Below are 23,968 nucleotides of genomic sequence, written 5' to 3' on the forward strand. Positions count from 1 at the left end.
CTCTATTACCCAGTTAACTGCCGTACCTTGTAAAAAAAACGTGTTAAAAATTTTGGCCAGTAAAGTCATCCTCAAATATCGATTGATTTAAATGACCCTCATTTTGGCAAAAAAAATAAATGTATTAAACCTGATACTAATGGAATACTTCGCGAAGTCCCAGGTTTGAGAATTTTTGACAAGTTGAAGGTAAGATAGGATTGTATTGTATTGGATTATATTGTATTGGATTATAGTGGATTGGATTATATTGGTTTGGATTGGATTAAATTTGATTGGATTCGATTGGACTATATCGGATTCGATTGTATTGGATTGTATTGTATTGGAAGATATCGGATTGGATTGGGTTGGATAGGATTATATTGATTTGGATTGTATTGGATTGCATTGGATTTGATTGTATTGGATTAGATTGTTTTGTATTGGATTGGATTGGATTGTTTTGTATTGGATTGGATTGTATTGGTCTCGATTGGATTGGATGCATTGGATTGGATTAGATTGGATAGGGTTATATTGTATTATTTTGGATTGAATTGAATTAGATTAGATAGTGTTGGATTATATTGGTTTGGATTATATTGGATTGGATTGGATTTGATTAAATTGTATTGGATTGTATTGTATTGGATTATATTGGATTGGATTGGAATGGATAATATTGGATTGGACTGTATTGGATTGGATTATATTGGATTGGATTAGATTGGATTGGATTGTATTGTAATGGATTATATTGTATTGGATTATAGTAGATTGGATTGGATTTTATTGGATTGAAATAGATTGGATTAGATTGAACAGACTACAGTAGAATCCTGATAAAGCTAACACCGCCAGACCAGAAAAATAGGTTGACTCAAAAAGAAACAAAATCGGAACACACAAGGTGGTGACTTAAAGCAGAGGTTGACTTTCAGAGTGTTGACATTATGCTTATTGCATTGTAATTGATACCAAGAGCGTTGAGAGTGGAAATGGATAGGAATAGGGAATTCCCGTTATTTGCAGTCTGAGAGACAATGCTGTTGGCTAGAAATCTTGTTTTGTTTCCAATTATTAAAAGGACCCTCATCTTGAAAAAAAAACCACTCTCAAACCTGGGACTTCAAGGAGGTTATCATGGAGTTTCAAGATTTGAGAGTTTTTAGAGGCCATTTTAATCGATCAATATTTGAAAAACAAGTTTTCTGGCAAAATCAGAAGTAAGGTTACGTCCCTCTTCAAGGAAGACATCTGGTTTAACACCAAATGTGCGTGAGAAATTACGGAGTAAGCACTGACTGGGTGTAAGATAGAGATCTGAAAAAGTGTGTATGAAACACGCTGTGCCAGACAATGCAAGTTTGACCTGTAATCAGCAGGTCTGAGGTTCGATCGTCTTTTTGGGGGAATGCTACTTTTTTCATCTATTTTTCATTCTTGCTTTGTCTACTACTAATTCATACACAATTGTTCAGATCTTTACAAGTTAAGTATAAATTTCAATATTTAGCATTTGTTTCACTCTGACACAATACTGTTGTGATGTAATGCGTTACATTTATAGCCCTGGAGTATTCAATTCTTGGCATTGGATTTTTTTATGTTTTGTCTTGTCCTTCTTGTACTTGCCTTTCTTTGGGTCCTCATCCATTCCATTGTGGATCAGGTGATTCTGTTTATTTCTGGTTAAGAATAATAAGTGGAATTATTACAATAAATATATTGATATTTTTTATTCATATCTTCAATTTCAATCTTCAAGGTATTTACAAAAGGCCCAAATGACCCATCAATGCAAATGGTTGGAATTTTGGTTTGCAAACATGAAATCTAGCATTAGATGCAATGTATGTGTTACTTCGACTCTGTTTAATTGCACATCGGTTAATCGTACACTCCGATTATACGCTACACATTCCCGAAAAACAGATTTTTTCGATATAATCGCTCCGCTTAATCGCACACCTTCTCCGCTAAATCACTACATCGTCACCACATCTTGATTGGAAATAATAAATATCTAAACGTTATAAGAGTAACAATAAAAGATGTGTGCGCATTTTTTAGCGAGATCGCGTGTGTGCATAAATGTGGGTGAAGTTTTAACTGTCAAAGGGTAGTACCCCTGACAAACACTGAAAAATTTGACATGGTGGACAATCTACACCGCTTCATCCTAGAAGAATGCTTGACATATGATCTACTAACTTTGGCGAGATTGGAGACAAGGCTTTATAAACAGCTTGCACAAATAGAAAGCAATCAACTCTTCACTATTACAATTCTTACAAACAATAATGTCACATTTTGTTGTCAATGAAAGATAAAAAGAAAAGATAAAAAAACGAAAATAAAAAAAAAACCCAAAACAACAACAACAAAAAAAAAAAAAAAAAAAAACACCTTAAGAATAAACAAAACAAACAAAACCACCCTCTAATTTGGCCATGTCTTGAACAAGACGGTCCCAAGCCCATAGAAAACTAAGAAGGGAAGGTCCTATGTGACCGGTGCTAAGATGCTATTTTTAGCTTCTCCGCTTAATCGCGCACTCCTCTTAATCGACACACTAGCCCGAACTCCCGAGGATGTGCGATTAAAAGGAGTCGACTGTATGATATTACTACTTGTAGGTTACATATTTATCTACTATTTCTCCTTTAAGACAGATTCGTGTTAGACAAAGCCGCCCAACAGCCGACGGATCTCCTTTCTGGTATTCAACTGAGCCATGCAACGTACTTCTTTGGTTTTTCCACTTATACAGTCCACTATGTCGAGACCACCATCGTCTGAGCCTTCACCTGCTCCGCTTGTCCTCGCAGGCACCCTCAAGCCGTCTTCCATGCAAATATTTTCCATTAAACCATGTATTTAATTATGTAAAATGTACACCTATAATTCCTTATCCATCAATATTTATCTAGAATAGAGAGATTCAGCGTGACTCATCTTATCATAAACACAACGATGTTGAGAGTGATCAGCGAATGGATGAATGACAATGATTGTAATCTTTGGCCTCGACGTTGTGTCAATGGGTAAAGCCCTTTGTGTACAATATCCCACTCGACTGAATAGTAAATGAGTTCCTATCTCGAGACATTGAAGGATATTGTAGGGTGTTCGTTCAAACAGAACGCCAAGCAAGTAGTTTATATAATTTTGAAATCATTTCCGTCTTTTTCAATCGACACGGACAAGAAATGGAAAGAAGGATGGAAGAAAACACAAAGAACGAAAAGCGACAGCAAACATTACACTGAAAGACATTTAAAACAGCAGAGATACAATAACCACCGATGCACTGAGCAATACCAAATACAACACGAAGTCAAATCGAAAACAAACATTACAAGGAAGTGACACTGACATGAAATGTATAGCACCTCACAAATCAACCGACACGTTAAAGACATTTATCATTGACATTCAAAGTTGGTGGAAAAAAAAGAAATATTTTCAAACATAATTTAAGAATCAAAATCAAATATCATTTTCAGAACGGAAAGTTTCTGTTAAATGAAAAAATAAGAAATAGTAAACTTCACCTTACTGACTCATTTGATACTTACAGAAAGGACAGACTAAGTCAATGTAAAAGAAGCGAGGGTGGTATACATTTATGTGTAAAAAAAAAAAACAAACAAAAAAAAAAAAACAACATTGACAAATAGTGTTATAAAATATAACGAAAAAGACGACACACCTTTTTTGTTCTGCAAAAGAAATATGTGAGGCCATCAAGGAATTTGCTCAAAATTACAACAAATCAATGATTTGGATTGCAGGTGATTTTCATCTACCTGACACAAATTGGAACGACACCGTCGATGGGAGTCAGTATTCCCAAAACCTTAACAGACAGCGGTCTGCAACAAGTTGTCAAAGAAACCCCAAGTAATGACTCATTACTAGATACGAACCACCCATGATATTTTATTAAAAATAGTGTCTATTTTGCCGGGAATCGGTGGCCACGATGTTGTGTAAATTGACAAGTGAATCAAACCAAAACGAATTCGACCAGTGAAGAGAAATATCTATTTATAGAATCAGGCAAATAATATCATTAACACGGAACAAGTCGCTCAGCAATTTGCTTCTGAATGTATGGCTAATATTATACCTGTTACTGACATGTACAGTAGAACATGAAAGTAACGTACTCGGAAATAGCGAGAACTCGGAAATAGCGAGTAAAATCTAAATCCCCGTTTTTTTCCCTCTTATTTGGGTCAATAAAATTAGCATGCAAGTAGCGAGTATGAAAAAGAGGTCAACTCGGAAATAACGAGCATTTCCTGCCCCAGCCTAGGACTTCGAACGAAGTAAAGCAAAACAACAGACAAGGGCGATTTAAATATTTTTAGCCTAGCTTCTTTTCTTTTCTTATTTTCCGTTACGAGTAATATTACATTGTTGCCTAGTCGAGAGTACATAGTAGGCGAAACAAATTTGGGTGGGGGTTGGGTGTGTGTGTTTGTGGGCGAGGTAAGCACTGGCAGCCAACATGTCAACATGCCTCACTTCGCAGCATCGGTCAGCGAGAGAGGGGAGCGTGGAACCATCATTTCAGTGGGTCAGTGATTGAGTGATGCGTTTGCTTACCTCATCAAACATGCCTAGTGCATTGGTCAGAATCAGCGTGGGTGCGCAACCGGATGCGCGGGTTGACGGAGGTAGGAAACAATAACAAACCCACATGGTTGCCATTACCTCCACCATCATTCTTGCTCACGGTTTGTGGAAAGCACTTCATTACAGGCACGTAAAAGTGAATCTAGTTTTTGTTTTGAACATTTCTATTATTATTCTTTGTAAATTGACCCATATTAAAAGAAACATACAAACAAAACAGGCATGACCAGTCACTAACAATGCCGTGTAGTGTGTAGACAGTAACACAGTACGGTGAACATGACTGACACTGGGATCGGAATGTCGGAACCCATGAGTCGTTCGCAACTCTGCCTCACGTATTCATTTAATCAGTCAATTTAATTTTTATTAAGCTTGCGTAAAACATACAAACAAAAAAGACATGACCAGTCACTAACAATGCAGTGTAGTGTGTAGACAGTAACACGGTACGGTGAACATGAATGACACTGGGATCGGAATGTCGGAACACAGTAGTCGTTCGCAACTCAGCCTCGCGTACTCATTTAATCAGTCAATTTAAATTTCATTTAGCTTGCCTATTCTTCAAGTTTATGATATATTCACTTTTTCTATTTAAAAAGGGTAATCCAAACAGACCATAAAAACGATTTTATAATAAGCCGACTTCAACTTCCATCACTTACGACACGAACTTATTTTGGGTGGGTTTTTTTAACAAAACCGTTTGACTCAAACTAAAGCTTCGGCATTGGATAAGGAGCGAGGTCCCTGTTGCCATCTTGCTTAGTTTATACAGAGACTGGGTTGCCAGCTTGGCTGTTCTTGATAAATAGTAGTAAATAGCACAACCTTGTGCAATGAGAGATAGAGAGAGAGAGAGATTTTGAACAAAAAACGAATATCTCTCTCTCTCTCTCTCTCTCACTCTCTCTCTCTCTTGCCCTCTCTCTCTCTCTCACTCTCTCTCTCTCTCTCTCTCTCCCTCTCTCTCTCTCTCTTCCTATTTCATCTGTCACACTGTTTGACAATCTTCTTCACCTGGCTCACTTGTACTTGTAATATCAGGTGTAAGGTAAAATTTTGAACAATTATTATTATTTATAAAATGCAGAAACTTTGCAAATAAACCGATAGACTAGATATTAATTCGATTCGAAAAGTGAAACACAAAAGGAGAATTTGCGAATACCCGGTCCAGACATAAGCGTCATGGTCTTATTTATAAAGTGCAGAATCTTTGCAAATAAACGGATAAAATAGAGATTAATTCGATTCGAAAAGTGGAACACAAAAGCAGAATTTGCGAATGCCCGGTCCAGACATAAGTGTTATGGTCTTATTTATAAAATGCAGAAACTTTGCAAATAAACGGATAAGATAGAGATTCATTCGATTCGAAAAGTGGAACACAAAAGCAGAATTGCGAATGCCCGGTCCAGACATAAGCGCTATGGTCTTATTTATAAAGTGCAGAAACTTTGCAAATAAACGAATAGATAGAGATTATTCGATTCGAAAAGTGGAACACAAAAGCAAAATTTGCGAATGCCCAGTCCAGACATAAGCGTCATGGTCTATTTATAAAGTGACAGAAACTTTGCAAATAACAACAATAGACTGATTAATTCGATTCGAAAAGTGGAACACAAAAGGAAATTTGCGAATGACCCGTCCAGACATAAGCGTCATAGGTCTATTTATAAAGTACAAAAACTTTGCAAATAGACGGATAAATAGAGATTCATTCGATTCGAAAAGTGGAACACAAAAGCAGAATTTGCGAATGCCCGGTCCAGACATAAGCGCTTATGGTCTTATTTATAAAGTGCAGAAACTTTGCAAATAAACGGATAAGATAGAGATTATTCGATTCGAAAAGTGGAACACAAAACGAAAATTTGCGAATGACCCGGTCCAGACATAAGCGTCATAGGTCCTTATTTATAAAGTACAGAAACTTTGCAAATAACGGATAATAGAGATTATTTCGATTCGAAAAGTGGAACACAAAACAGAAATTTGCGAATCCCAGTCCAGACATAAGCGCTATGTCTATTTATAAAGTAGCAGAATCTTTGCAAATAACGGATAAAATAAGATTAATTCTAAATCGAAAGTGGAACACAAAAGCAGAATCTTGCGAACACCGGTCCAGACATAAGCGCTATGGTCTTATTTATAAAGTGCAGAAACTTTGCAAATAAACGGAAAAATAAAGATTAATTCTATCGAAAAGTGGAACACAAAGGCAGAATTGCGAATCACCGGTCCAGACATAAGCGTTATGGTCTTATATTATAAAATCAGAAACTTTGCAAATAAACGGATAATTAGAGATTAATTCGATTCGAAAAGTGGAACACAAAAGCAGAATTTGCGAATGCCCGGTCCAGACATAAGCGTTATGGTCTTATTTATAAATGCAGAAACTTTGCAAATAAACAGATAAGATAGAGATTCATTCGATTCGAAAAGTGGAACACAAAAGCAGAATTTGCGAATGCCCGGTCCAGACATAAGCGCTATGGTCTTATTATAAAGTGCGAACTTTGAAAAAAGATAGAAAGATTCATTCGATTCGAAGTGAACACAAAGCATTTGCGAGCCGTCCAGACATAAGCTATGGTTTTAAAGGCAGAAACTGCAAATAAGGATAAGATAGAGTTCATTCGATTCGAAAAGTGGAACACAAAAGCAGAATTTGCGAATGCCCGGTCCAGACATAAGCGCTATGGTCTTATTTATAAAGTGCAGAAACTTTGCAAATAAACGGATAAGATAGAGATTCATTCGATTCGAAAAGTGGAACACAAAAGCAGAATCTGCGAATGCCCGGTCCAGACATAAGCGTTATGGTCTTATTTATAAAGTGCAGAAACTTTGCAAATAAACGGATAGACTAGATGTTATTTCGATTCGAAAAGTGGAACACAAAAGGAAAATTTGCGAATACCCAGTCCAGACATAAGCGTCATAGTCCTATTTATAAAGTACAGAATCTTTGCAAATAGACGGATAAAATAGAGATTAATTCGATTCGAAAAGTGGAACACAAAAGCAGAATTTGCGAATGCCCGGTCCAGACATAAGCGCTATGGTCTTATTTATAAAGTGCAGAAACTTTGCAAATAAACGGATAAGATAGAGATTCATTCGATTCGAAAAGTGGAACACAAAAGCAGAATCTGCGAATGCCCGGTCCAGACATAAGCGTTATGGTCTTATTTATAAAGTGCAGAAACTTTGCAAATAAACGGATAGACTAGATGTTATTTCGATTCGAAAAGTGGAACACAAAACGAAAATTTGCGAATACCCAGTCCAGACATAAGCGTCATAGTCCTATTTATAAAGTACAGAATCTTTGCAAATAGACGGATAAAATAGAGATTAATTCGATTCGAAAAGTGGAACACAAAAGCAGAATTTGCGAATGCCCGGTCCAGACATAAGCGCTATGGTCTTATTTATAAAGTGCAGAAACTTTGCAAATAAACGGAAAAAAACAGATTAATTCTAATCGAACAGTGGAACACAAAGGCAGAATCTGCGAACAACCGGTCCAGACATAAGCGTTATGGTCTTATTTATAAAATCTAGAAACTTTGCAAATAAACGGATAAAATAGAGATTAATTCGATTCGAAAAGTGGAACACAAAAGCAGAATTTGCGAATGCCCGGTCCAGACATAAGCGTTATGGTCTTATTAATAAAATGCAGAAACTTTGCAAATAAACGGATAGACTAGATATTAATTCGATTCGAAAAGTGGAACACAAAAGCAGAATTTGCGAATGCCCGGTCCAGACATAAGCGCTATGGTCTTATTTATAAAGTGCAGAAACTTTGCAAATAAACGGAAAAAATAGAGATTAATTCTAATCGAACAGTGGAACACAGAGGCAGAATTTGCGAACAACCGGTCCAGACATAAGCGTTATGGTCTTATTTATAAAGTGCAGAAAATTTGCAAATAAACGGATAAGATAGAGATATATTCGATTCGAAAAGTGGAACACAAAAGCAGAATTTGTGAATACCCGGTCCAGGCATAAGCGTCATGGTCTTGTTTAAATGAAACAATGCCATTTAAAAAAATATATGGTCAATGAGCAATTAAGCTAAATATGCGGAGTTCAAATAGATAATTTGATCTGTGAATTATTTTTATAATTAGCTGTTTTTATTCTCCATCATTTAGGTTATGTGATTAAGTTTATAATTGAAATACAAACTTTATCTCACTTATCAATGTTTTGCAATAAAGGAGAGTGTGAGTGAACCTGAGCAAAGGAAATTATTTGAGAGAGTGATATTTATCATGCTTTTCAGTTTGTAGTTGAATTCTAGAATGGATTCTTTATAGTTCTCATTGATTGTATGTCAGTATGTCAGTCTTTAGGACACCGATTACCCTAATGCGGCCACAATTTACAATGTGACGGCCACAAGCCCGTTAAACACAGAGTGGGGTATTGTTGTTTGCAAGTAATACTATGGTTTTAATAGGATATCTGTCTCCTATTAAAATACATTCCTGTGTTGGATTTTGGATTAAATTCATGTCTTCTTCGGATTTTGGGATATTTAATTTTCATGGATTGTGATTGTGATTTTCAAGACTATTAATGTAAGTAAATGCCCAAATAGATATTTTTATTCATTTATTCTTTATTTTTTTTTTAGTTTTGTTTTGTTTTGAAGCATTTATTATAAGAAATATTGTACATATGCACTTATACACCAAAGACTATATCCTTTCAACTGCTTATTATTATTATTATTATTATTATTATTATTTATTATTATTATTATTATTATTATTATTATTATTATTATTATTATTATTATTATTATTATTATTATTATTATTATTATTATTATTGTTATTATTATTATTATTATTATTATTATTATTATTATTATTATTATTATTATTATTATTATTATTATTATTATTATTATATGATGATAATAATAATAATAATAATAATAATAATAATAATAATAATAATAATAATAATAGTAATAATAATAATAATAATAATAATAATAATAATAATAATAATAATTAATAATAAGTGCATTGAGTGAAATCCCAATCATGGTTGCCCAAATAAAACTGGCGCTAGAATCCCGACTACCTGTCTAAACGAATGTTGTTTGTACGATACATACTAACTACACGTTCAATATCGGGGGCAGAAAATATACGTTTGGTTTTATGAAATTAAAACAGTAGTCCCACATTGTTCTTTGATGTTATTTGTGGTTGCATTTGCTTTGAAACTTACACATTATATTGTGTTACATTGTTTACAAAATATTTCTGGTACTCGTATGCATGTGTAGTCAACGGACCACCGGTCAATCGTGTTCTTTATTATTTTATTATTAATTTTGGCTTGACATCTTACATATGTGAATTTGACAGGTTGTTATGGATGGTAATTATAACATTAAGTGATTTTTAAACATTTTTACGGCGTTTTAAATGTCTTTCTTGCATTCATTGCCGAGCACCTCCACTTTTCTGTTACTATTTTAACGATCAGCTGATTTTCTCTTGCCTCCCCTTTAATTTCGCGGACTTTTTTCAGAACGAGGCGTGGGAGTGGCTAATACAAACACTCGCACACACACATACACGAAATCTTGATGGAAATGGAAGGGGTGGATCAACTTCAACCCCGCCCTCACCCCACTTTATCCACACACAGTCATTTGCACGCACGCGCGGCACACACGCACACACACACACACACACACACACACACACTGTCTTTCCATATTTTTGTACGGCCGAGTGACCTTTCCTGGCAACTCGGGAATAGCGAGAACTCGGAAATAGCGAGTAATCAGGAGTGGACCCGTCGAACTCGCTATTTCCGAGTTCTACTGTATAAACAATGGGATTTTTTTAACACCAATATGATGATTGACAATGTACCCCAAAAACCTACAACCTCTGAAAATCAGAAACGAAAGATTAATTCAAAAACTAAAAGGCTTGTTAGAAAGCAAAAGAAAGTATTCTTTAAAGATAAAAGAGCAAACTGACCGTGATAAGGACAAATTTAAGCAAGTCAAATCAGAAACACAAAGAGAATGCAGGGACTATGTACATTGCATTGTCAATGACCCCTCAAATAACATCAAAAAACATTGTCTTACATTAAACGGAAGAATAGACAACACAGGAGTTGCACCCCCCCCCCCCTGAAAGACAGCAAGGGAAATTTCCAATGAGACCCCAAAATAAATGCAAATCTGTTAAATCACCAATTTTGATCAAATTTCTCTAATTCGGATAAACGAGGGGATTACGGTATTTCACTGATGTCAACACAAATGTGCAACCAATGACAAACAGAGAAGGGTGTGACAGAGTTCTCTCATATTACCAAATAAGACCCAAAAAAAAACAAAAAAAAACGGGCCCCTTCAAATCTACTAAAAAGTTGTGCTAATAACCAGTATTGACATTAATGTTCCAGAGTTCAATCACACAAGGAAGGTACCCCAGGAAGGAAGAGTTGAAGGAAGCAAGAGTTTCTCCATTATTCAAGGAAACTGATCAAACTAAACTAGAGAATTATAGGCTGGTGTCACTCATATCTATCACGTGCAAACTACTAGAGCACATTGTATTCAGCACAATACCATGAAGTACTTATAACAACATGACATGATATATACACAGCATGGCTTCAGAAAGGAGCGCTCTTGTAAAACACAACTAATAACAACTCGGAAAGACCTTGCAGAAAACACGAATCATCAAATCCAAACAGATGCTATCGTATTAGATTTTAGTAAAGCTCTTGGCAAATTCCATCACCATATTCTGGCTATTAAACTGCGGACATATGGCATCATGAGTAATACACACAACTGGAAAATGGATTTTCTCAAAAACAGTATACAACAATGCGGAATTGGAGGTGCAATATCAGAGTCAGCTCAGTTCTATCAGGTGTGTCCCAAGGTATCGTTCTGGATCCCCTCTTGTTCCTGTTCTGCATCAATGATTTGTCTGAAAGATTGTCATCAGAAACACAACTGACACTATTTGCGGACGACAGCCTTTTGTACAGAGCAATGCGGCAGACGGAAGACATAAATTCTTCAGCGGGACTTTGATTACCTACAGTTATGGGAAAATAACAATTTCACGGAGTATAACCCTCAAAATTCCCTCAAAAATACATTGAGAATAGTTTTGTTTAGATATTCGTGGTGTTTTAAATTACATTGTTGGCGGTATCCGTTGCTTTTAGATGTATTTTTCCTATATTCATGTGGATGTCAAATGAAAAGCGATTTTCCATGAAAGGGGTTACTACAAAAAGAAGAAGAAGAAGAAGAAGAAGAAGAAGAAGAAGAAGAAGAAGAAGAAGAAGAAGAAGAAGAAGAAGAAGAAGAAGAAGAAGAAGAAGAAGAAGAAGAAGAAGAAGAAGAAGAAGAAGAAGAAGAAGACGAAGAAGAAGAAGAAGAAGAAGAAGAAGAAGAAGAAGAAGAAGAAGAAGAAGAAGAAGAAGAAGAAGAAGAAGAATTATAAACTTACAAGGCTGAACAGTGAGTCCAATGGCCGGAACGTAACACGAACGATCATTGAACGATTGCTCTTTACCTATCGTGTTTTTATTAATGGGTTTGCTCTGAGGATGGAGGAGAATATTTACTTTAGTTTTAGTGCGGCTATATGGTATGACACTCACCTTCGGAGCGGACAGTTCAGGTTTCAAATCCAGCTTTGAGTGGCGCATTGTTGAGTATTTGGAAAAGGCTCTTTACTCTCATTCTCTTAGCGTACTCAGGTGTAAAATAAGTACAGTCAGACCTGTCTTTAACGACCACCCTGATCAACGACCAAATTGGTTGTTATAGACAGGTGGTAGTTATATACAGGATTAATGACGGGGGCGGGAGGAGGGGGGGGGGGCATGTACACTTCCAGCCTCATCTTATTCAAGGCATTAGAAGCTATCACGAGTCATCATTTATTATTGCTTTTGTTACTGTTATTATTATTATTATTATTATTATTATTATTATTATTATTATTATTATTATTATTATTATTATTATTATTATTATTATTATTACTATTATTTTAACAAATCAATGTAAGAAACATACCCATCTGAGTTGCCAAATTCGTTTCTTGTGAATTTAGTTGCAGGCAAGGTTTTACGGTTTGTAGCATGAATTAAATAAACCATTCATGTAAGAGGTCGTTGATAGGTGCATTCCCAGTTGCTCTGCATTTCCTCTTCGGTAGGGGATATGACACCTCATAGTGCAATATGTTCTGGCTTCTTTTAAACCCTCTAGTGTTTAGTTATTTTTCGTGGAATAGATAATGAGCTCCCTATATGGTCATGTCACTAATGTATACATCCTTTGATGATATAAGCCTACCCATTGGTGTCTTTAGTAGCATTTTTGTTTTCGACAGTCACTCATAAATAAACTTCGACTAGAAATGATTTTAATGATCCATTCATCACCATATTTCAAACTTTTGTTCTCGTGAGTTCTTGAGTTTTTTGACCGAAGAACTATTGTCTATTAAGAATCTTGACCATTCATCGTTTGGTCGTTCTGACAGCTCACGTGTCAACAGGTGTCAACTATGCCTTGAGTAACCGTTGAAAATGTTGACAATCGTCGTCTCGTGGTAGCGTCAAAATCACCACCTTGATGAATTCATTAGCCAGCAAATCGGTTGATAGGTAAAAAGGCCAATTTATGCTCTAGTAACATTTGAAACAAACAATTCATATCACCGATCTCGTCTCATTTATATATAAACACTGATATAGATATCAATATCAAGAAATTCGACCAATCAATTAAAACGTTTCTAAAAAAAAAAACAACTAAAATAAACAAAATCAACTTTTAAAATCAAATTTACCATTACAACATCTGGTTTGCAACATATGTTTTTTTCTGAAATAAAGACCAATGTTCTATTTTCAAGCTGATTTCAAAAAGGTGACTTCAATTTCCTCCCGTTTTTTTTTTTTTTACTTTTAGTTTTTAGCTATTAGAGGCTGAATCAGAAAGGTGTCCATTTTTTGCATAACAGATTGTCGGGCTTTGTTTTGGACGATCACATAGAGAGCTAGTGATTAGTCCAAGACTTTGGGACCCTTGACTCACTATAATTCTACAAGAAAAGACGATGGCGGCGGATCAAAGAGGGTAATATTCTTATTTACCAATCATATTTCTCGGTCCTAAAAAATACAAAGTAACAGTTTCGCATCATAAAAAATAACTCTGAACTTTTTATCTCTCCATTACAATAAAATTCCTACCAAAAATGAAAAAATCGGCCTACAAATAACGGAGATTTAAATTATTCATAATATTTTTAATGTTTAAAATAATCGTCATCAAAGCCATTTTTCATCACCAAATTCGTAATTTTTGTCCGGTTTTTAACAAATAAAGTGTAATGTCAATGGTTTCCATCCGCAAATTAAGTAGGAACCAAATCGCAATTTCTACAACTTTTTTTGTCGGCAAAATGATAAGAATTAAAGCTGAAAACAACCAGCCTGTCATTTCCTTCACTGGTGATTGGATTTTACTTAGTGAGTCCAGTCTTGACCACTCCGCCCATGAATATTTGACCGTTGTCGGTTTTTGTCGGGGTGAATCATAATTAACTCTTTAAGGTGTTGACTTTAACCAGTGACAGCGAAGTTCAATTAAGTGGTCTTCAGTTCAAGTGGTCGCCATAGCCAGGTATTTGCCTGTTAAGGTCTTGGTCGCGTCAGGGGGGGGGGTGTCCGTTATATAGAGGTCAAAGATAGAGAAAAAAATTCAAGATGGTCCTTATATAGAGGTGGTCTCTAAGGCAGGTTTGACTGTACATGGCAGTTAACAGCGTTGTCTCTGTCTGATATAAAACATTTGTCATCTCGCCTAACCAGACGTCATGTCTATTCTATATTATATTAAATGTTGCTCCTCGAAAGGGACCCCTTCTACAACGTATTGAACATGTTTAGTGAATGTTGCTCTGTATAAACTCTCTAGGCTAAGTTTGATTTTAGAATTTATTGTAAAGATAAGAAAAAGTGAGCATGATATCATTTGGCATTAAAAAAAACAAAAAACAGATCATACTTAATGTCTTCATCTTCCTCCTTTCGTGTTCAAGTTTATCTTTATCATACAAGCAAATATTCACAGTGGAAATGCGTACCCTTGTGAAGAAAATCGGTAAAATTCGTCCCAAGTATCGGGTGACGATGATGATGATGATGATGATGAGGAGGAGGAGGAGGAGGAGGAGGAGGAGGAGGAGGAGGAGGAGGATAACAATAACTGCCTCCTTGACAACCACCTACATGTTTTGTACTGAGGGCCTTCAAGACACCAGGCTCAAAGTAACAGGAAATGCATGACACTATTCCGCCATACGCAAAAATGCCAAAAAGGTCTCCTTCCTGCACTTGTATCCTATGTTTGACGTCAACTTGGCTAGTCCAACGCTCGTTGAGGGTTTTTATGTAGACTGAGTTGTACCCCACCAGCTTGTATTTGCCGCTGTAAAAGAGGAAGATGGGAGATAAAGAGTTACATTTAGAAAGAACGGAATCAACCTTACACAGCTCTTTGTTATTGTTTATAGACAGCCAGATTGGTGATACGTTCTTACTCAGACTATAAAGGTTCAAGGTTAGACATAGTTTTGTGTGTTGGTAAGTTATATGCGGCTGGCGGATGGTGTGAGCATGTTATTTAAACGCATAGCATCGATATGTGACCAATCGGTTTCTTATAAGGTTGAGCCCGATGTCGAAAAGCGAGTCTATAGTTAAAGTGATCAGAAATGTGACCCCTGGTCTCAAAACGGTATTATGTCGGGATGTACCAGATGCCAAAAAGTTAAATTATAGTTAAACTGGTCAAAAATATGAAACGTTGGTATTTAGCACAGTAAAATATGATTTTCCTTCTCCTCTATAAAGCATATAAACTCAAATTAAGCATGAAATTTCTAGCTACAAATTCCATTTTCAGCGTCTTAATCATCCTGACTTAATACCGCTTTGAGACGAGGGGTCACAAATGATGAACTCTTTTACCTTTGGAACTTGAGAATGTCGTGTCTATCCACCAAAATGAATCTTAAAATCAACCATATTGAGAAATTAGGGAGCAGGCATCGGTTATCTGAAGCTCTGAGGTTCGATCCTCAGTCGAGGTAGACTGAGTTTTTGGATGGGTTGCTTCTTGTATTTTGCTGTCTTGCTTAGTCTGGCACATTTTCATACAAAGTTGTTCAAAATCAATCCAAGAACCTTGCGTAATTGAGCTTTGAGCTTTATATAGCGCAATATCCACTAAATGTGCTCAAAGCGCTTTACAAGGAGTCCCTGGTCAACAGCAACATTTAACATGTAGGACGGGACATGACGCCTGTTAGGTGATATTACAATTTTTTCGGACAAAGACAACGCTGTTAACGGCCCAGTACTCATTTTACACCTGAGTACGGTGAGAGAATGTGAGTAAAGAGCCTTTTCCAAGGACTCAACTATGCACCAAGCGCGAGGCTCGAACCCAGGACCTTCCGACCCGAAAGCGAGTGTCATACCACAAGACCACATAGCCGCACAGAGTAATCACAGAGTAAACCAACTCTACGCGTTTCTTTTTATTTAAAAGAAAATGTGTAATGGTCAATGTTTATTTACCTTTTTGAGTTGAGTCTATAAATCACAAACTTGACTTCTCCTTTTACGGCCCCTAAGAAATGCCACTGGGTCACAACACCGTTAAATGGGATTCTGGGAAACATTGGTAACGAGGCATTATGGTTGTAACCACAGATCTCTATTACACGTTCTTACCTCTGACAGTTGATAAGAAATACATGGTGTATATTATGCGTTACTTTTTCTAACCTTTTGACACAATAATACACATAAGATCAATAAGAAAACAACAAAAAACTTGAGCTTGAGGTTTTATATAGCGCAATGTCCACTTAATGTGCTCAAAGCGCTTTACAAGGGGTTCCTGACCAACAGCAACATGTAACAAGTAGAACGGGACATGACGCCTTTTAGGCGATATTAATTTTTTTTCCGACAGAGATAACGCTGTTAACGGCCAGGTACTCATTTTACACCTGAGTACGGCGAGAGAATGTGAGTAAAGAGCCTTTTCCAAGGACTCAACTATGCGCCGAGCGAGGCTCGAACTCAGGACCTTCCAATCCGAAAGCGAGTGTCAAACCACTAGACCACATAGCCGCAATAAAGACATAAATAGGTCCCTTAAAAACCAGATGAACGACAGAGAAACATTTAGAACGTCCTTTCAACTAAGAACACAACACATACCGCTCAACAGCCATTTAAGCAAAATTACAAAAGACACATCCCCTTCCTGCCCCCTATGTCAACACCCCAATGAAACAGTAACACACCACTTGCTTGCATGTCAACCTCTTGAAGACCTCAGATGCACATTCCTCCCACCAAATCCAAGCATCAGTAACACACTTTATAGTCACCTGGAACAACTACAAAAGACGTCTCACTTCTACGTCATGGCACGAGACCGATGGGCTAGAGCTCAGGTGGTCGCTGGTTCGGATAAGTCCTCCATTACTTATAGAGAGGAGCTGTCAAATATTTCTCTGGTTTTTAACTGATGTAGTTATGTTTTCATTGCTTTGATATTGGCTAAAGAAGGGTTTGAACCTCATACGTTTCGTGCTTGGTATTTAGTTCTCTTTTTAAGAGGTTATATAATTTTCTATTACTTTTTACAGTCCATTGCTTCTAGCGGCTTAGAATTACTTAGAAATTGCTCTATAAGTCAGGATAACTGTGCTGTTCAAATTGTGTCAATGCAATACTCTCTTTCCTTTCTTTTATTGGCTGTATTCTTTTTAAAAAAATAAAACTTGAGCTTTTACATATCGCAATATCCAATAAACGTGCTCAAAGTGCTTTACTAAGGTTTCCTAACGAACAGCAACATGAACATAGAACGACACATTATGACGCATGTTAGGCGATATTACAATTTTTCCGACAAAGACAACGCTGTTAACGGCAATGTACTCATTTTATACCTGAGTACGGCGAAAATGTGAGTAAAGAACCTTTTCCAAGGACTCAACTACGCGCCGAGCGAGGGTCGAACCTAGGTCCTTCCAATCCTGAAGCGAGTGTCATACCACAAGACCAAATAGCCGCATTTACACACACCTTGTATAATTACGCTAAAGGGGAAAATAATTCGTAATGGACAACGTGTATTTTATATTATATTGTTTGATTTACACAGAACACATGTGATTTACACAGGACACGTTTTTCATTACGAATACTCTCCAACAGTCGTAACGTCACTTCCTTCCTAATGACGCATGGTAACTTAGTAACACTGGCTCTAAACTATCGGACGCCCGTATGAAATATTTCTCCGGCAAGCATAAAAGCGTATCCAGAGGAATAAAACCATAAATTTGATCATGTTTTGAATTTTACACATTCTGATCACAAGGCATATGAAAAGTTCTAGCCAGCATGAAGAATATAAAGTAATGATTTTTTTTTGTGTAGAACCAAGATGGCCGCCGTTGCCGGGCGACGTGACATCAGTCTATTGAATCCAATTAAAGCGACCGATGTCGGGTGCACTCGAGATCTATTCGTGACTCCACTATTTATCTTATATCTATAAAAACAAAGACAACACGTCACCTTAATTCAGTTTTGCCACACGGTGTTCGAATATTTAACGCGCAACTGTGATTCAAATTAAATAATATCTTTTAAATATACACACACACGTTCGGACTAAAGGCCAGATATGGCTTACCTCAATTTATCAAATTAACATACAAAGTGTTGCTATTGGTTCTTGGTTGTCTATTTTTACATTTTTTGTGCATTTGCATATATTATATATGTATACATTGTCGCCATAGATTCTCAACTTTGTATTTATACATTTTCATGCATGCCACGTCTGTAAACGAATTTACATTTTTTTGATAAATAAAGTATATCTTATCTTATCCTGCAGTGATTGAGTAGCTGGTTTCATTAGATCTGGTGGAACGTATTTTCCGATAGACAACAGCCATTGCCAAAGGGTAGAAAATATTGCTATTGTCAGTTTCCTGTTTTAAAAACCGGGATACATTTCTGCTCTATGCGCCTAATAATAGCTACTAAATAATGAGAAAATATATAATATAACATTATAAGATAAACCTGTTTTCTTTGCCATCAAGCAACAGAATTTCGTTCCTCTTCATACCCGAGCTTCCGTGATCAAACAATCTCCCTATACCAAGACGAACTGGTTCTGTAGGGGTGTCTGTGGTAGAGAAGGAACGAAATTGACGTCAGTCAGCTTTTTGTTTGTAAAAAGTCTGAGACTTACAATTAAAGCACTCAAGAAAAAGGAAAACAAAGGAGAATTAGTTCAAAAAAGAAACAGAGGTAGATTCCAAGAGCACGATATCAATGTAATGAGTGATCACCTAAATGTCTCATCCTAACACAAGCACAGATATTTATAGGCAAAAATAACACAATAGGTCTACATAACAGAGAGATGAAAAAAAAAAATCATCTCCCAAATCTAGAACTATACATTTGACTGTTTCCCTCCCTGTCCAGACCCAAGTCATTCATTCCAAGACAACGTTATAAAGAATGTAGGAAAATAGATATTTAACTCTTTACTAGCTTATAAATAATTTTCATTTAATTATTTATTGATATTGAAAACACCCCAATGCAAGAATTCTAACAAAAGAATTATGGACACATAGTCACCATATTATATCCACTTGTTGTTCCACTGTACTTTTTAAATATTCTTTGCCATTTTTATTTTATTTCTTTACATTGATAGTTCTTTTTATAGATGACCAAATTGTGTTGTGATACAGAATTATAATTGCCTTACAATAATGGATAAAGTATATCTTTTCTTATCTTATTTATATTGGGGGGGGGGGGGGGGGGGGGGGGGGGGAGAATAGAAGCCACAGGGACCTCTCCCCCCCTCCTCACCAGGTGATGAACTAAGTGCACGAAAATGAATGTACAGTAATATGAACATTGGGGTTTATTTCTATTCGTTATGACAGAGAGTGAATGGAATTTCATAGTGACAAATTATGGAGCAGGTACTGACCTAAGATATAAATCTGACAACGAGTGCATAAAATTGTGGCAAAAGAGCAAGAAAGAATACTAGAAATAAAAAAAACATCCCAAAAATGTGTGGATTTTTTCCCCCGTGTATTGTTCTTCTTGCTTTGTTTTATTATATTATTATTATTGCTCTGTTTTTATGTACCTACTTTAATATCTTTATCTTTCAATTTCACACATTGCCAAACACTCAAATGTTTGTAATTTCTACATCTGTAGTATTTCGAGGCCCATGTTGCCGAGTTTATCCCGGTTTTTTTATAGCGTGAAACGGACAATAGCAATTGCTTGCTACCTTTTGGATAGGACGCTAGTCTATTGCAAAGTATTTTCCGCAAGATCTAACACACCCAGCTACCTGGGTGGCGAGAGGGGTCAGATAAAATGTCGACTGCACACGGGATCGAACTTGATCCCTTTTCGTGTGCAGCGAGTGCGCTACCCAGTGAGCTAATTTCCTATATTTACTGTATTGTATTTAGTTTCATTCATCCCGTTTTGAGAAGATGAGTCGAAGTTTAACATCGACATGTGGACAATTTTGGAAATTTTACGTCTGCTTTCAAGATTATGGAACAAAAAACGGTCCCAATAGCCCAGGTGGTAGAGCACTTACTTCACACGCAGCGAGTTCCAGATTGATCCCGAGTCCAGTCAAGATTTTGTTTCCTGACACCCCCCCCCCCCCCCTTTCGTTTCCACCCAATAATATGGGCAGCTGGATCAGTTACATTGGGCAAAATTAATTTGCGATAGACTAACGTCCTATAGATAGGGTAGCAAGTAATTGTGATTGTTCATTTAGCACTATGGAAACGTAAACATTATTTACGAAACGTGTTCAAAGCATTTTACATGGGGGTTTCAAGCCAACGGCAACACCTAACATGTAGGGCGAGACATGAGGCAATATTGTATTCATTTTCAATAGAGAGAACTCAATTACAGCAGCATTTGACATCTGAGTATGTTGAGAATAAATATTAGTATGGCGTCATTTAAAATTTATCTAGAGCACTTACTACTACATACTGGTTCTTTTCCAAGGAACTTCCCTCCGTAGCCGCAAGCTCTTTTCAAATTTCCACTAATCAGATACATTCCCGAATTACAGGCAAATTCCATGACATCACCCGTGGTGACGCTGTTACTCTTTGACGTGCGAGTGTAGGTGGGCCCCTTAGGTTCCATGCCTTTTTGGCCACCTGGTGACAAGGAAAAGGCATAGAACGAATGATAATGACTAATGACGTCTCTTAACCTTTGCCATTGTTTAACAACGCCAGTTGTGTGATGTTGTCACTCAATTGTCTAAATGAAACCAGTTCTGTGAATGTGGAAGGATACACCCAAGACCAAACGGATAATATCAAGACAAGAAGAGACTAAAGAGCTTCTTCCGTAAGTAGGTTTTCAATGTCAAGTCGATAAACATAGCATTAAGTAAAATACACAGCATTTCTACCCACTATATCAATCGTAAAAATACATCAAATTATGTATAAACATAAAAGTTTATAATCTGTTATAGAAAATTAAGGGAGAACTAATCACCGGACTGAAGATAGAAAGCTGCGAAAACCTGAGCTGAACTGAAGTTTTTATTACACATAAACATTAAGAACGAGGAGATGTTTATTGACTTTGACACGTCCAGACACAGATACGCATCGTCTGCTCTTAAAATCATAATGCCATTCCAGAAGTTTCCCCGTCTCTTTATCTCAGTCTGGGGTTACACATAATTTTTGTGCTATTAAGATTCATCTGATGAGCAGAACTGGTGAGTTTTTTATTTAAAGGCATAATATCAATAAACGTTTAATGTAACACACAGTTTAGCGTGTTGGTACTATTGATCTGGAGGGCAGAACTGGTGACGGTTTTACGCATCTACCATAAGTTTATTAAAGGGTACGAACACGTATTCAAATGACAAAAGGATGAAGACCTAGCTTTGGCCGCGCATTTCCCACAAGTCTTCTGACAGTACGTCAATGCCACTCCATTACTCTTTCTTCTCCGGCAAAAGTCGGGGTCGTTGACCAAAGCGCTGACACATCTATCAGACTGGTCTGAGCAATCAGGGACACGGGCTGAGAAATGAATTGAAATAATAATAATAATAATAATAATAATAATAATAATAATAATAATAATAATAATAATGATAATAATAAAAATAATAATAATAATAATAATAATAGTAATAGTAATAATAATAATAATAATAATAATAATAATAATAATAATAATAATAATAATAATAATAATAACAATAATAATCATCATCATCATCATCATCATCATCATCATCATCATCATCATCACCGTCGTCGTCGTCATCATCATCATCATCATCACCATCATTCTGTGGTACCCCTTTAGACAAGTTTCAACCAGATTCACCTAGTTTCATAAACGAGTTGATAAAAAAAGCCCCCTTTAAATCCTGCGACCTTGATCCCCTACCAGCACAGCTTTTGGCCAGTTCCATCGATACATGATTACCATCCATTACATCAATCATAAATACATCCATACTGACTGGCGAAGTTCCATCGTGCTTTAAAAGTGCCCTCGTCAAACCACTTCTGAAGAAACCATCAGTGGACCACAATATATTAAACAATTATTGCCCAATATCAAATTTACATTTTTTGTCAAAACTTTTGGAGAAGGTAGTTCTTACACAATTAACATCTCATCTTAAGAACAACAGTTTGGAACAACCTTTTCAGTCATACTACAAACATCAACACAGTACTGAAACGGCGCTTCTTAAAATCTTAATGACTTGTTATGTAATGCTGATCCTAACAACATCAATGCATTATGCCTTTTAGATAGTTCAGCTGCTTTTGACACCATTGACCATGGCATGTTGTTAAGAAGACTAGAAAATACGTTCGGCATAAAAGGAATTGCCCTTAAATGGGTTACACCATATTTACAGGATCGATGGCAGACTATCGTAGTGAATGGTGTTCAGTCAGAACAAGTTTTACTAAACCACAAGGCTCTGTTCTTGGCCCTGTCCTTTTTACTGTATATATGCAGCCCCTTTCTAGTGTGATATCCATATTCAATCTGAGTTATCATTTTTATGCAGATGATACGCAATTATACAATTCAGCACTCCTTAGTAATTTACAGTTCTTAATACAACGAATTACGAGATGTTTTAATGAGATTAAATCTTGCATGTGCCATAATAAGTTAAAATTAAATGAAAGTAAAACTGAGGTTTTAATGTGTGGAAGGCCGAGTATCCTTAAACAGGCAAATAAATCACCTTTTACTCTCGGAAATAGCACAATAGAATTTTCAAATAAAGCAAAAAACCTTGGCGTCATCATTGATAAAGATCTTTCCATGACAAGCTACGTGAATAACACCATACAATCTATGTATATAGAAATGAAAAAAAATAAGCAAAATTCGTAATTTAATACCGAAGCATATAGCAGAACTTTAAATTAATTCCCTTGTTTTATCTAAATTGGACTATTGTAATTCCCTTTGGGCGAATTTAGCTAAAGACAAAATGAGTAAACTTCAGGTTGCTCAAAATAACGCAGCCAGACTCATTGTACGCAATAACAAAAAAAAAAAAAAAATACCCGTCAGCAACTCATTGGCTTCCTGTGGAAAAAGAGTTGCCCATAAGATTTGTACTGTTGTCTACAGATCCTTGAGCACCAACAGTCCCTCCTATATTAAAGACCTTCTCAACATATATGTCCCCAATTGAAACTTGAGGTCAAGCAATGACCAATCAATCCTTGTCAAACCTAAGCCATTGCGTAAAATAGGTGAACAATCTTTTCAATTTTCGGCCCCTCATTTTTGGAACTCTCTCCCGTCACACGTGAGATGCTCGGATTCGTTGACAACGTTCAATGCTCGCTTAAAGTTTTATCTTTATACCTCATAATGTTGCAATACTAGACGTCTATTATCATATTTTGTTGTTGTTAAATCGAACTCGTATCACTTTTCCATCAAAATTGTCTTACTGTAATATGTTTTGTTTTTTATCACTGTAAAACGATTAGAGCCTGTGATAACGGGTTAAAGCTCTATATAAATGCCATTTTTTATTATTATTATTATTATTATTATTATTATTATT

The 23,968-nt window shown here is 36.2% G+C and overlaps 1 protein-coding gene across 1 annotated transcript in view; it reads right to left on the reverse strand.

Annotated features, from left to right (window-relative positions):
* Positions 1-192: 192 nt before the first annotated feature.
* The window catches only part of LOC144957751 (uncharacterized), a 26,737-nt gene continuing 2,961 nt past the window's right edge, over positions 193-23,968 (reverse strand). Inside the window, exons 2-8 of the mRNA XM_078889147.1 lie at positions 21,756-21,929; positions 20,856-21,038; positions 18,880-18,985; positions 16,339-16,431; positions 14,986-15,184; positions 12,183-12,276; positions 193-1,670 (exon numbers count right to left, since the gene is read on the reverse strand). Coding sequence (XP_078745273.1) covers positions 1,669-1,670; positions 12,183-12,276; positions 14,986-15,184; positions 16,339-16,431; positions 18,880-18,985; positions 20,856-21,024 — 663 coding nt within the window. The 5' untranslated portion in view covers positions 21,025-21,038; positions 21,756-21,929 and the 3' untranslated portion in view covers positions 193-1,668. The remainder of the gene's footprint in view (positions 1,671-12,182; positions 12,277-14,985; positions 15,185-16,338; positions 16,432-18,879; positions 18,986-20,855; positions 21,039-21,755; positions 21,930-23,968) is intronic.

The sequence above is a fragment of the Berghia stephanieae genome, chromosome 12 (assembly GCF_034508935.2).
Source record: "Berghia stephanieae isolate SIO BIC M18660-M18661 chromosome 12, UCSD_Bste_1.3, whole genome shotgun sequence".
Taxonomy (NCBI): Eukaryota; Metazoa; Mollusca; class Gastropoda; order Nudibranchia; family Aeolidiidae; genus Berghia; species Berghia stephanieae.